This window comes from Eschrichtius robustus, chromosome 3 (genome assembly GCF_028021215.1).
Source record: "Eschrichtius robustus isolate mEscRob2 chromosome 3, mEscRob2.pri, whole genome shotgun sequence".
Taxonomy (NCBI): domain Eukaryota; kingdom Metazoa; phylum Chordata; class Mammalia; order Artiodactyla; family Eschrichtiidae; genus Eschrichtius; species Eschrichtius robustus.
Window position 1 is genome coordinate 18382349 of NC_090826.1, and position 13346 is coordinate 18395694.

General features: G+C 34.6%; 1 protein-coding gene across 3 annotated transcripts in view; it reads right to left on the reverse strand.

The window, feature by feature from the left end:
- Nucleotides 1-5889: 5889 nt before the first annotated feature.
- Nucleotides 5890-13346, reverse strand: part of HNRNPR (heterogeneous nuclear ribonucleoprotein R) — a 33831-nt gene continuing 26374 nt past the window's right edge. For all 3 annotated transcript variants that reach the window (XM_068539128.1, XM_068539129.1, XM_068539130.1), the window contains 3 exons: nucleotides 9975-10124; nucleotides 7253-7374; nucleotides 5890-7116 (listed from right to left, as the gene is read on the reverse strand). In XM_068539128.1, coding sequence (XP_068395229.1) covers nucleotides 6504-7116; nucleotides 7253-7374; nucleotides 9975-10124 — 885 coding nt within the window. In that variant the 3' untranslated portion in view covers nucleotides 5890-6503. The remainder of the gene's footprint in view (nucleotides 7117-7252; nucleotides 7375-9974; nucleotides 10125-13346) is intronic.

Genomic DNA, 13346 nt, shown 5'->3' on the forward strand with positions numbered 1-13346 from the left:
GTTATTAATGGTACAGTATTCAGAGGAATGAGCACATTACTTCCAGTAAATTTCCATTCTGAGTTGCAGAGCTTCTACCTTTTTGACTGGTAAGGAACTAAGTACACCTTCAAGGAAAAGAAGTCACAAGAAATACTACTAGATTAGGGCTATCTTTCAGACAATGGGATCAGTATGAAACAGAGAGCCCTCTATATGGTATTTCTTACACACTGGAGATATTTCCCAGTGATGCACCTAAATCCTCCAACATAGCCTTTCTCAAATATTCCCTCACTTCTCCTCCACTTGCTGAAATGTCATGTCAAGGGGTCAAGGACACTGGGAGAATAAAATGCCTACTGAAAGCACTGTACAAGTGTTTCCCTTTGCCCAACTCTATGTTTTCTAGGATCATCTCCAATGTGGATATGCCACAATTTCATCAGAGAAGCTTTATAAGTAGCCTATTATGCCAAAGACAACAATCCCATCTGACACCTGTAGACCCAGTTCTAACCCCAGTAAAGCTACTTCTTGATACTCTAACAAACCCACTAGAGTTCATTCGGTACTTTTATTTTTACTATCCCACTCCTTCACTACCTTCACTTGAACAGGTGCCCAATATCTAGTACTAAATTTGAGGAAAAGAACTCCATTTGACTACAAAAGTCTCAATTATAGTATTATTGAATCTTTTTTGCACAATTGAACCCATCACACCCCACCCAAAATCACCAACACAACACTTTGAACATGTTAGATTTTATTAAAAATATTTAACATTGTACAAATATTCCAACACAGTTATGATACCTGAACACTGTACCAAAAGCATTAATTTTTATTAAACTGCTGATTAAATGGTCTTGCAAATGTTCCTATTTTAATATTCTCATGTTACTGTATGCGTATCAGCAATGTAATGTTTGCAGGAGCTTTCAGCTCAATTATAGAAATAGCCTTATAACAGTACTAAACATCATAATAAGACTCATTAAAGTACAATTCTATCTATGTTACTGAACAGGGTAGAGAAGTCCCCTTTGTCCAACCATCATAAATAAGACATCAAGATACGCAATGTTCATGGGATCCTGACAAAGTTACTACAGAAAATGAAAGCCCTTTTTTATATTTGAGGAATTTAAGTTTTCCCCCATAATGCTTCCTTCTTTTTTGGTCCCATGAAATGTATTTTATTGTTAGTGTATAAAAGCCAGCAAGTTTACACTGCATTTTCCTTAAGTTATATGAACCCCTCAGCACTACTTGAGTGTTCCTATTGCTAATTATAAAACTTCCCTAGGATAACACGGTATTAAGTGCAATCTAAAAGTTCAACACCCAAATCTTTTCTATCACTGATACATGCATAAAATGTGTCAGAAGAGAAACAAGTACTTTAACACAATGATACAATCACTGCAGTTCTTAAAGTATAATTTCATTGTAGTAATATACAGCTACTCTATAGCAAGCTTACAGATAAAGGTTTACATTCATGACACTGACTAGCCCATTAATACCTAGGAGATTCTCCCTAGACTGATATGCCCAACCAACAAAGAAGGCATTAAGAATACTGAGGAGGTTCTAGGCATGAAAATTCATAATTACTTTTAACCAGTGCTTATGTTATATACAATTACTTTTTATGTGGTAAATAGTCAGAAATGCCTAATTATTACATTTAATTTCCTCAATTTATACTTTACCATCATAGAATCCCCTGAGTACGAGATTTTGCTCTTCAGTAATGACCTAAAAATCTACTCTAATTCTATCAATATCTACTAATCCCATCAGCTGTCCTGGGTTTCAGACGAAACACAAGTTGATAGATTTGTGTTACGGCTATATTCAAGGCCCTAATATTTCAGTTATGTAATTTCCTCTTGACCTAAAGTCATCATATCAAATGTACCTTTAAACTGAGCCCACTCTTGTTTGTCAAGTTGCTAAAACTTTTAAGTTTCATTTTATAATATTAGTATCTCTTTTGGAGGACTTTAAAAAATAATTTATCCTGGTGTTTAAACCTTCCATTCTATTAACACCTTCCTATTTTTTACTAACATTCGTGTGCAATAAATATTTTTAAAGGTGCATTATATGCTCATCTACCCCATAAAAATGTAAATATAAGGAAAATATTAGAGGGATTGAAATCACATAAAACAAAGCAAATTTACTGTTTCTCCAAGAGATTTATTTAGAGTCTATCTTGACCACTTAAAATATACCCTGAATATTTCATTACTTCATACTTGCAGGCCTTTCCTGCTAATCTACGAATTTGAGAATAAAGAGTATGAAGTACTTATTATATGTTCCTATTAAGAACCAAATTACCTAATATTAAAGCCTTATTTTTCTACAAGGCTGACATAAATGCCCACTTACAGAATATGGGCATTCTCCCAAACTTAATGACCCACTACTGACAAAAAAAAAAAAAAAAAATAGGAAAAAAAAAAGTTCTTACCAATAATTCCACTGGTTATCGTCCCCAGCGAACCCCACCTAGCAAGTCGACATCATGACATGTCAGGTCAGGGCAGCCTCAACCTCGCTTCCCTGATAGTCAGGTGATAAAAGGAAGGAGTTAAAACAGGAAAAGTACACTTGCAGATTTCTGGATAACATCTGAAAATGATTAAAAAACAGAAACAAAACAAAAAACCCAGAGCTTCTGGTAACCTCTAAATAAAAAGTATATATATATATATATATATTTAAAAGGAAAAAAAACTTTCCTAGAAAGATTAATAATGATCACTTCCAATTAAATATTTCAATTACTGACCAATACATTAAATATGCAATATTTTTAAAGTTTAGTGTTTGCATTTCAAAAATAAAAACTAATCAACAAACTTCTAATGCAAAAGTAAACATGCCTGGTCAATGGATTTGTCATTCTGGATTCTCTAGTCAGTCACCCAGTCCACTGTCTTAGAACAACTAAGTTAACAGAAGCTCCCATTCTCAGAGAAACATAAACACACTTATAAATCCAGTGCACTCTTTCTATAAGGCTTTTTCTTAGCTGCTCACTTAAGTGGCTTCACATAATAAAGGACAACATTAACAATTCTTCTATATACTTTGGTTGGTTTTAAGAATACTGGATAGTTCAATATAATAAAATTCTCTTTGGAAAAGTCAAAATGGTAAATTTTAACATCTTCAGAAGTCTTTTTAATTGACAAGCGATAGCCTTATAGCAAGTATTTACTGGAAGGGTTTGATTTTACAAATAATACACAATTAATAAAACGTAGGTATGATTATCCAAATGGGCAGGAGGCAAATGATGCAATGAGTTTCAAGAATATTATATGGCTTTATGCTAGGAATGGAATTTTACGTCCCTTCTCTTCTGGAATTTAATATATATAATTTATTTTGATGCATGCTGACCTTTTTAAAAAGAGGGTTCAACTCCTAAATCACATTTCAAAGTCAAATGAGAGAAAAATTATCTACTAACAGAAAGCATTGGGCTTTCTTATGCAGAATAACCCCAGTAACTAGAATAACTGAAAAACAATTATGCTGAACTCTTTTGCTTAAAAAAACTACCTACAGAACCATAGTAACTCAATTTCCACATCAATTAATCAAATAAACTTGGAATTATTAAAAATCTGGCTACTTATTAGAACTTTTTTGCTTTTAAAAAATTAAAACACCGTCATATAAATACATACATTTAAGCAACTGCTATAAATGAGTGATCAAATAAAAATTAGTATTTCATTATGGGGAGGGGGCGCATATATGTCAATCTCAGGAGGGTACCTACAAAGAAGAGGTCATCCTCAACATAAAGTAAAAATCTTTCCCAACACACACGTTACTGTAGCAGGCTCAGAAATAAAACCAAATGAATTAGGTTGGGGAACAAAAAAGATGGCAGAAGAGTCGGAAATCAGATTTCCCAGAACTCATAATTTGTGCCTATTTAAGAAAAAACCTCATGCAAATCTAGAATAAAAATCTCCTCAACTGACATTTTTCAGGTTTGTATATTATTTAGATTGTTAAATTTACTTCTGTGAAAATTTCAGCTCTGAAGCTATTTTCTCATAATAGCTTACAAGAAGACATCAACAAGGGAAAAGCTCTAGAGTGAGATTTAATGCTTATAAAGTTTTGTCTGTCTGTTAAAAAACCTATAAGGCAATATTAGAGGGACACCTCTATAGATATATTTTTAATTGGTGAGAGCGAAATATAATTTGTAATTAAAGAAAAGGATTTTGACAGGGAACCTAGGTTTGATTCTTATGTTCTTGCTAGGGTTTATATTTTAGGATGGGCGGGGGAAGCACATATATTACTTTTTCAGAATCACTTCTATTTCCCATTCCTAATTTTGTTCCTAAGAACTTTGTAGCTGGTAACATCTAAATTGTAAGAAATACAAACAATTCAAATTTTATTTCTAGATCCTCTCTTCTTTCCAAGAAAAATCAAGGTTTTACTTAAGTCTAATTTAGATTTATAGTTATAGCTTCAAATTGTATTTTCAAAGTTTAAAGGCAGAATTTAAAGAATGTTTGGTGTCTTTACTTGCATACATGGGCATAAGAAAAACAACCAGATCTAAGCTTCATCGAATAGATACCCATGTTAACTAGACACTACTATACACAGCAATTATATATAATTCCTTTATCAGCTTCCAAAACACAAAAGGAATATTAACAAGGTCTGTTAACTTACTGTACTATGTAATAAGTGTACTTTTAAAGAGAAATCAGATATATTGACTTTCATCAGCAAATATTCATTTTCCTCCTCAAAGTCAAAAGAGAAGCCATGAAACCCAAAATATGATCTACCTGAGCTCACAAGGAATTAAGTGGCTTATAATTTTGAAATCTAATACTCCTGTCATAAAAGACACCAAACAAGAACAAAACACAAAATAAAGGTGTGCCCACTTTAATTATTCTCCAATGGCTTACTTTTATAATTTAAAAACATTTTAGATCCACCTAAGAATAGAATAGAAGGGAAAATTTTATTGGTAATTTGAAAGTGATAAGAGTTTTCTGCACTGTTAGGGTCAGATTCTTTTGTTCCTTTTATTCTCAAGCAAAAAAAAGTAGTTACAATAAATCAGAATTTCTAAAGGAAATGGAAATAGATGCTATGACTTGGCCAACAAAACTTTAGCCATTCGAGTAGTAAAAAAAATTAAAATAAGAGGTTATTAACAGAAAGCAGAAGTAGGACTACTGGATATTTTTAAGCCTCTCTTAATAAGGCATGAGTGTTTCTCAGAGTAAATTTACATAGCAATAGGAAATTATATTCCTAAACCAGTAACTGAAGTGGTAGTCACAATCATGTATACTAAAAGTTTACATGAAGTTTAGTCCGCAGAGCAATTGACGCCACAGTACTAACATTTTTTCCTGTTATGTACATTCACTCCAGCAAATAAGGTCTTCAGACAACAAATTATCCTTTATAGAAAGAATGTGGGTCAAAATAAATTGCAGTCTGCTTCCCCAACCCCATTTTATTTAACGCAAATTATCCAATGCCTGCAAGAATGTTCAAAAGCCTTTGAACCTGTTTTTAATAAAAATAAAGGATAAAATTGCCAAATCAGAAAAGACTATGAGAGAACATCAATCAGTGCAGTGCTATTTGGAATAAATACTAGAATTTAGTCTAATTCTCAGTCTGATATCCACGATACATACTGGAATAGACAAGAAATTTTGCATGAATTTGATCACTCACATAGGCAGTTATAGTTTGAAAACAATATTCCTTGCAAGGATTACGAATAAAATAATGTTTTAGGACACAATTGAATTTGAAATAGGTAATGTTTTGAATAGATTTTTGAGTTTTATTGAAATCTTACATGAACAAGAAATTGGAAATACAATCACATCAAAGAACAAATTGTCACGGCTTTGACGTTTAAGCCAAACAAATTTTGTAGGGCAGATTTCAAAAAGGTGTGAAGTTATAACAATTTAAAAACACAGTTGACCTACTTCTAGGAATGCAAAACATACAATCATAGGTTATTTTCAATACAAGAAAACTTAAATTTGTTTGCTTTAATTTCTTAAAACTACTAAGACAAAGCACTAGCTTGTATTTTTATTTACAGCATACTCCATACTGCTAGGTAATCTATCCCAAATCCAAAAAATGAAGCTGTCCAAAACCAAAGGTTCTGCAAAATCATGATTTAACAGTGTGCTCAGCTTGTTTTGAAGCTAAAATGAAGCCTGAAAGGATAAAAGCATTGTAACTCCCAGAATAAGGGAACTCTGCAAGCCCAATAATGTCCAAGAGCATTTATGAAAAGAGGAAAAAATAAAAAGACTTGAGTATATACACAATAGTGATTTCTTCAGCCCAATACAAATGGCAGCAAATTGCTACTTAAAGATGAAACAGATAAGCCAATTTTTTTTTTGAAGGATGTAGATCTAGAGCCAATCGTATCTTGCCAGTATCATTTTCAAGCCCTCACTTGTCTATTTCCACTGTTGCCCATAAGTATCCTGATAAAATTCCTGGTTGTCATTATTGTAACCATAGTTACCAGAATAGTCACCACCTTGCTGAAGCGGCTGTTGAGCGATGGGCTGGGAACCCCAGTTCTGTTGGTTGTTGGTCTGACGGCGCTTGGAATCAGGTTGGTTGTACCCATCTGCCTTTCTCTTGCCTCCTACATTGCCCCCACGGTTGCCCCGAGATCCACGGGAACCACGGCCTCTCTGCTGTTGTGCAGGACCCCCTCTGCCACCCCTAGAGCCTCTTGGTGGTCCCAAAGGTGCCCCCCTTTGTGAATAGCCAGCTCTACCTCTTGGAGGTGGTGCTCCCCGCCCCCTTGGTGGTGGTGGAGCACCTCGCCCTCCCCTTCCTCCTCCTCTTCCTCTTACTGCATAGCCATCATCATAGCCGTAGTAGGGATCTTCATAGCCTCCACGATAGTCGTGATAATCATAACCATAGTAATCATCATAGTAATCTTCATAGCCATAGTAATCTGGAGGGTAGCCATATCCACCTCTCCCCCCACCACGACCCCGACCTCTAATTGGAGGTGGCATACGAGGAGGAGGGTGATAGTAATAATCTTCATACCTAGCAATGGAGGGAAGGGAGAAAAGAAAAAACAAGTTAGTTTGCTTCAAGACTCTTCCTGACTTTTTAAATTACCTGATCTCTGTTATCAAGTTATTCTCTGTTCAAAGATGTATTTACTAAAATGTAGACTCACGCAGTGCTTCTGGAGGCCTGTCTAGCAGCTTGGCGCTCTTTCCTTTTCTTGTCTGGTGGCTTGGCTAAGACTATTTCAATTTCTTCCCCTTCTATTTCTTTGCCATTCATTTCATCCATGGCCTATACAAAATTAGGAAATAAATTTACTTTACACATAACAGTACTTTAAACGTAACAAACATATCTGTGCCATTAATACACTTGATAAGCAATTTACTTCACAACTATTTTAATTTGCAAGATGAATATACCCACCAAGTTAAAAAAAAATACACAAAGAAAGTACTTGTTCCCCTCAATCTTACATTCTTATGTGTAAATTATGTTGAGAACAAAACTGATGTCCCACCATTATATTTAAAAAGATAAAAGATTGGGGCTTCCCTGGTGGCGCAGTGGTTAAGAATCCGCCTGCCAATGCAGGGGACACGGGTTCGAGCCCTGGTCGGGGAAGATCCCACATGCCGCGGAGCAACTAAGCCCGTGCGCCACAACTACTGAGCCTGCGCTCTAGAGCCCGCGAGCCACAACTACTGAAGCCTGTGTGCCACAACTACTGAAGCCCAGGCGCCTAGAGCCTGTGCTCTGCAACAAGAGAAGCCACCGCAATGAGAAGCCCGCACACCACAACGAAGAGTAGCCCCCACTCTCAGCAACCAGAGAAAACCCGCGTGCAGCAGCGAAGACCCAATGCAGCCAAAAATTAAATAAATGAATAAATAATTTAAAATTAAAATAAATAAAAATTAAAAAAAGATAAAAGATTGCCAGAGAGCTGCCTGTTGCTGCTACTTAAATCCAAAAACTTAACTCCAAATAACTTCCAAGCTTAGCCAAACCAAAGCAGCAAATTCACATCTGGAAAAAGTGCCAGTAGTAACAAACTTTTCAGGATTCAAATTTTTAAACAAACATGTGGCACTCAACATGTAGGTCTTAAACTGTTGTTCTATAAAAATTTTAAGGATTTGAAACATAAATGAGGTTATCAGTGAAATTCAATAAGATACTGACCAAGAAAAGCGCCACAATGCTTAACCTGGAACATACTTTGCCTGAATAGTTAAAAGCACAAAGCCTAGCAAAGGCCTGAACTAATGAAGATTCAAGTACTCACCTGGAAAGCAGTAATCAAAAGTATTCTAGGCTCTAGTTTTTTATTTATGTAGTTCCACCTAACAGCCTCTGCCATAGGGTTCAGGGTTCAGGTAACTCAGTAACAAAGTCTCACCTCCTCACCACAGCTTTTCTGTTCCCTATACAACCTTTTCCTCTCTGGATATACATAATAAAATGCTCTATCCATAAAGAACATTTAGCGCTTTACACGTATCTAGACAAAGATTAAATCAGTATCTTCCTCTAACTAGTTTTTCCCCTTTACCACCTTGGCTTTTGGCTGCTTCAACTGAAGCAACTAGATGAGTCTATAAAAGCTTCCTGGTATAAACAAAAGAATGGAGCATCTGTCTACTCTCCCCTCTGGCCATCCTCTGATTTCCAGTTACTGAGCTAGAAATCTTACAATTTCAGAGACTTCTTTGGCAAACCACCCTTGAAAATTATTTTAAATTAATTAGTTATTTAATACCAACTGATTCAAAAGGAGTATTTAGAAGGTATATAAATGTATTAGTTATCTGTCCTTCGTACCACTGGCAATTCAGAAGCCACACATTAAATTCTGTATTAAGCTGTGAATTTTATAAGCAATATTGTCTCACTAATTAGCTTCCATGAAAAAGCAAACCAATAAATTCTAACTCGTCAAAGATTCTGTAAGGCACATTTTAAAGCAGTACCCTGAGCAGGAAACAAAAACTGCTCAAATTAGAGGTGGCATCGCTTTAACCGACAGAACACGTAGAAAAAGAACCAGGCCTGAGTCACCAAGGATTTCAGATCTATCTCCCCAATTACATAAAAAAGCTTTTATTTTGCCTTGTCTTTTGTTTTGTCATCCCCCTCCCCTCCACCCCTCCCCCGCCTTCCCCCAGAAAGGAGAGAGGAACAAGAGGAAGAAGAAACCTGAAATTTCACCCACTAAGGATGGTGCTCATCCATTATCATCAGAAAGCAGCAGAGTATTCGGGTTATATGTTCTAGACACCGTATGAAAAGACTTTTTGCACACTTTTCAACACTATCATCAACAAATAAATTAACTATTCCATGCAAGAAATATTTCTAAAAACTACTGAAACTGGCAAAACACAGTCAATACTATGAGAATTCTAAAATGACTAAAGAAAGGCAAAACTATGAAGAACTAACCATTCCCTCAGAGCACAGCTACTGAATTAAATGTGCTGTACTCGGTATGAAGCCATGTACACTGCTCAGTTCCATTCATAGGTCCACAAACCAAGGTAAACAAAGTAGTGACAGTACACTCATTACCATTTTAGTATTTACACCAGCTAATTACTATTCCTTGTAACATTTCCAAGGTATCATGCTATCAAACCTTAGGCTTACAAAAATAATACAGAGATTAAAAATAACTTGCCTGAGATCACAAACCCAGTTAGTAATAATCAGGCTTTGAAATATGGAGTCTTACCTGTTATACTACTACCACTTCACAGAGATTATTAAAAGAAAGTTCCAGAGTTCGGTAAAAGCTGAAAACAATTTTATTTGTTTTTAAAGTCACTTTATGTGTTTAGCAAGTTTCAACAAAATTCAAGTATCAAAAAACAAAATTTTAAATTTTCTACCTTAACAGCTGCTCCTCTGTCTTCGAAATGAACAAATGCATAATCTTTCAACTTCTTCACTCTTTCAAGTTTTCCAAATTCAGAAAACGACTTTTCCAATATTTCTTCTGTCACTGTAGTAGCCAAGTTTCTCACAAATAAAACTTTCACCTAATATAACAAATATACAAAATGGCATTGGCTACTTAATTTTAGCTGAAGTCCTATATTAAAGTATTTCTTCTTATCTTCATGGCATAGGCTCTTCTTCTCTAAAACATTAAGTGTTAAAAGTGCTGTGATCTGGTAACTGACTATACTGCTAAACTGAATAAATAAGCATTTTCAGAACTCTAATGGAAAACTGATGAATTCATAAAAGTGCTAACAAAAGATCAAGATGAAAAATAAATTAATTACATGGGACTGAGCGAACTGATGAGGATGATTATAATTTTTGTGACTTTCTGTTTAAATAAAAAAAAAAGAAAAAAAAATCCCACGAGGACTGAGAGGCAAAAAGTATACAAATCAATTTTCACTGCAAAGTAAAGGAGCTGTTACAGTGGAGGATTACTGGGGACTGAATGTCAATATTATGACATAGTATGAGTGTGTTTCGTGTTTGGTAATTGCAATCATTGTTGCTTTTGTTGTGGTCATCCATTTACAATGCTTCGTGTCAGTTTATCTCTTGTAAAAATAAAATACAGTGTGTGTGTGTGTGTGTGTGTGTGTGTGAAAAAAAAGAAGTATATTGTAACTTGGAGGCTAATGATACTGTGCTACTGTATTTCTGTACACTATTTTTAGTAAGGTAAATGGTATATAGATTAATGCTTAAAAAAAAAAAAGTATACAAAACTGTTCAACGGTATTGTAAATCTACTAAAATGTTAAGATTATAAAGAAAATAAATGGCAATTTATGGAAGTGTTAAAAAAAAAAAAAAGTGCTGTGATATAGACGTGAAGAACAGACTTGTGCTTGCCAAGGCTGGGGTCGGGGGGCGGGGGGAAGGGATGGACTGGCAGTTTGGGGTTGGTAGGTGCAAACTATCACATGTAGAATGGATAAACAAGGTCCTACTGTATAGCACAGGGAACTATATTCAATATCCTGTGATAAACCATAATACAAAAGAATATTTTAAAAATTGTATATATGTGTATAACCGAGTCACTCTGCTGTACAGCAGAGACTGGCAAAACATTGTAAATCAACTATACTTCAATAAAAAAAAAAAGTGCTATGATAGAAAGTATGAAAAGTACCAAGAAAATGATTCTATTAGTTACCAATTTATATAAATTATCAGTTCCTTCTCCTGCCATGTCGTTAAAAGTAACTAATACTGTGAACAGGACCTTCAAGGAACCAAAATATATTTATTACTAAGTCAATTTACAAATTTAATATGGTCCCTAAGTCCCCCTAAAACAACAAGTTTTTGTTTTTACCCCCCAGAACTGGTTGTGCTGGTTCTAAAGTTCATATGAAAAACTGAACAAGCAGGAAGAGCCAGGAAAAAAATAAGAACAAAATTTAGAGACTAGCCCTACTAGACATAACAAACTCTATCAATTCAATGCTTAAATCATTTAATCAGTATAGTGTTAATCTGAATAAAGATGAAAATTGGATTCATACCTCACATTATACACCGGGATAAAGTCCAAATAGATAAAAAATTTAAAAGGGGGAGATGTTGAAAGCATTAGAAGAAAATAAAGGCAATTCCTTTATGTAACACTGCACTTGGAGAAGGCTTTGTGACTTAAAATCTATAAACTACGAAGGACTGAAAAATTCAACTACTGAAAAGAAATGACTTCTACACAGTAGAAAAATACCATAAGCAAAGTCAGAAAACAACTTATATCACAAAGAGTTAATCTCTTTCATATCAGAGCTCCAGAAAATAAGAAAAAGATCAACAGAAAAACAAAATGAATGGAAAGACAGGCAAAATTCATGAATATATGGTTCATACAAAGAAACATAAAATGGTCCTTAAATGTATAAAAAAGTAAACTCACGCATGCTTAGTAAAGAGAAGCAAATCATAACAGCTTTGAGGTACCATTTGTTATGAGATTTGGCAAAACCCAGAAGTTTGATCCTATCCTCTTTTGACAAGGATGAGGAACATCAGCCTGTTGTATTCTGCTGGTGGGGAGCAGAATACAAGTACACCTCCTACAGAGAATATGGTCAATATCTTAATAATTACAGATGCATTTACCCTTTGGCCCACAATTCTATCCTCAACAATCTATCCTACAGATATATTTGCTCTTGAATTTAACTGAAACGATATAAGCTTACTCATTGGAGTACTATAATAACAAAAGATTAGAAACATCCAATGCCCAGCTGGTTGAATATACTATGGTACACCTACAAAACGGAAAATTACGTAGTCAAAAAATTAAGAAGAGCTCTAAGAGCTACTTTGAAAAAAATGCGAGGATACACTGTTGCTAAGATTTTTTTCCCCATTTTTATACCTCCAAATAGGGATCCAATTTACAGTCAATGTGACAGATAAGCACTTGTCATAGTTTAATTGGCAGCATTTTATAATTTCTTAGTGGTACATAAAATAACGGTATACTTCCTTAGAGATGAAATATGACAGTGAATAAAGCAAACATAGATCATTAATACAGCTACCTGTAGCCATTTGTGCAAGAAGTAGGGAAGGAAAGAATATATACTAATATTTGCCTGTGTTTGTCCAAGGAAGCACTAAAAGGACAAACCAGAGACCATTAACACTGGATGTCTACAAGGGACAAGGAGGACATGGTAGATGGGGCTAGAGGTGGAGGTAGGACTTCCTACTTAGGATTTAGGATGAATTTCTATGTATAATTTTGATTTGTGAACTAAGGAAATACATTACTCATTCAAAAAAAAAAAATTAACACACCTACCAAACAAATTGTCGCCTCAGATAAAGGGCTATCTGAGTAAAAAGGATTTGGGGAGAAGACATTAATTCAAGGGAGGAAAGTTTTCCACCTCTATCATTACACCCTTTATCTTTCTCAATGTTGTCATACTGAAGTCTAATTCTACATTAGACAGGCTTCCAATTGGTTTATTTACCTTTTTTTTTAAACTCAACATGGATCTTTTATTCTTTTCTGAGATGAAACCAAAGCATCCTATATAAAAATTACTAGTTACTAGTTGAAACTGTGTTTAAAACATTCAATAGGAAAAAGGTCCCTTTAAGAAAGATATATTTATGTACACCTGAAACTAACATAACACTGTAAATCAAACTATAATCCAATATAAAAATAAAAATTAAAAAAAAAAGAAAGATACATCTAGGCTCTTTGGTTCTGGTTGATTATAGAAATGACCCAACTTGGCAAAAAA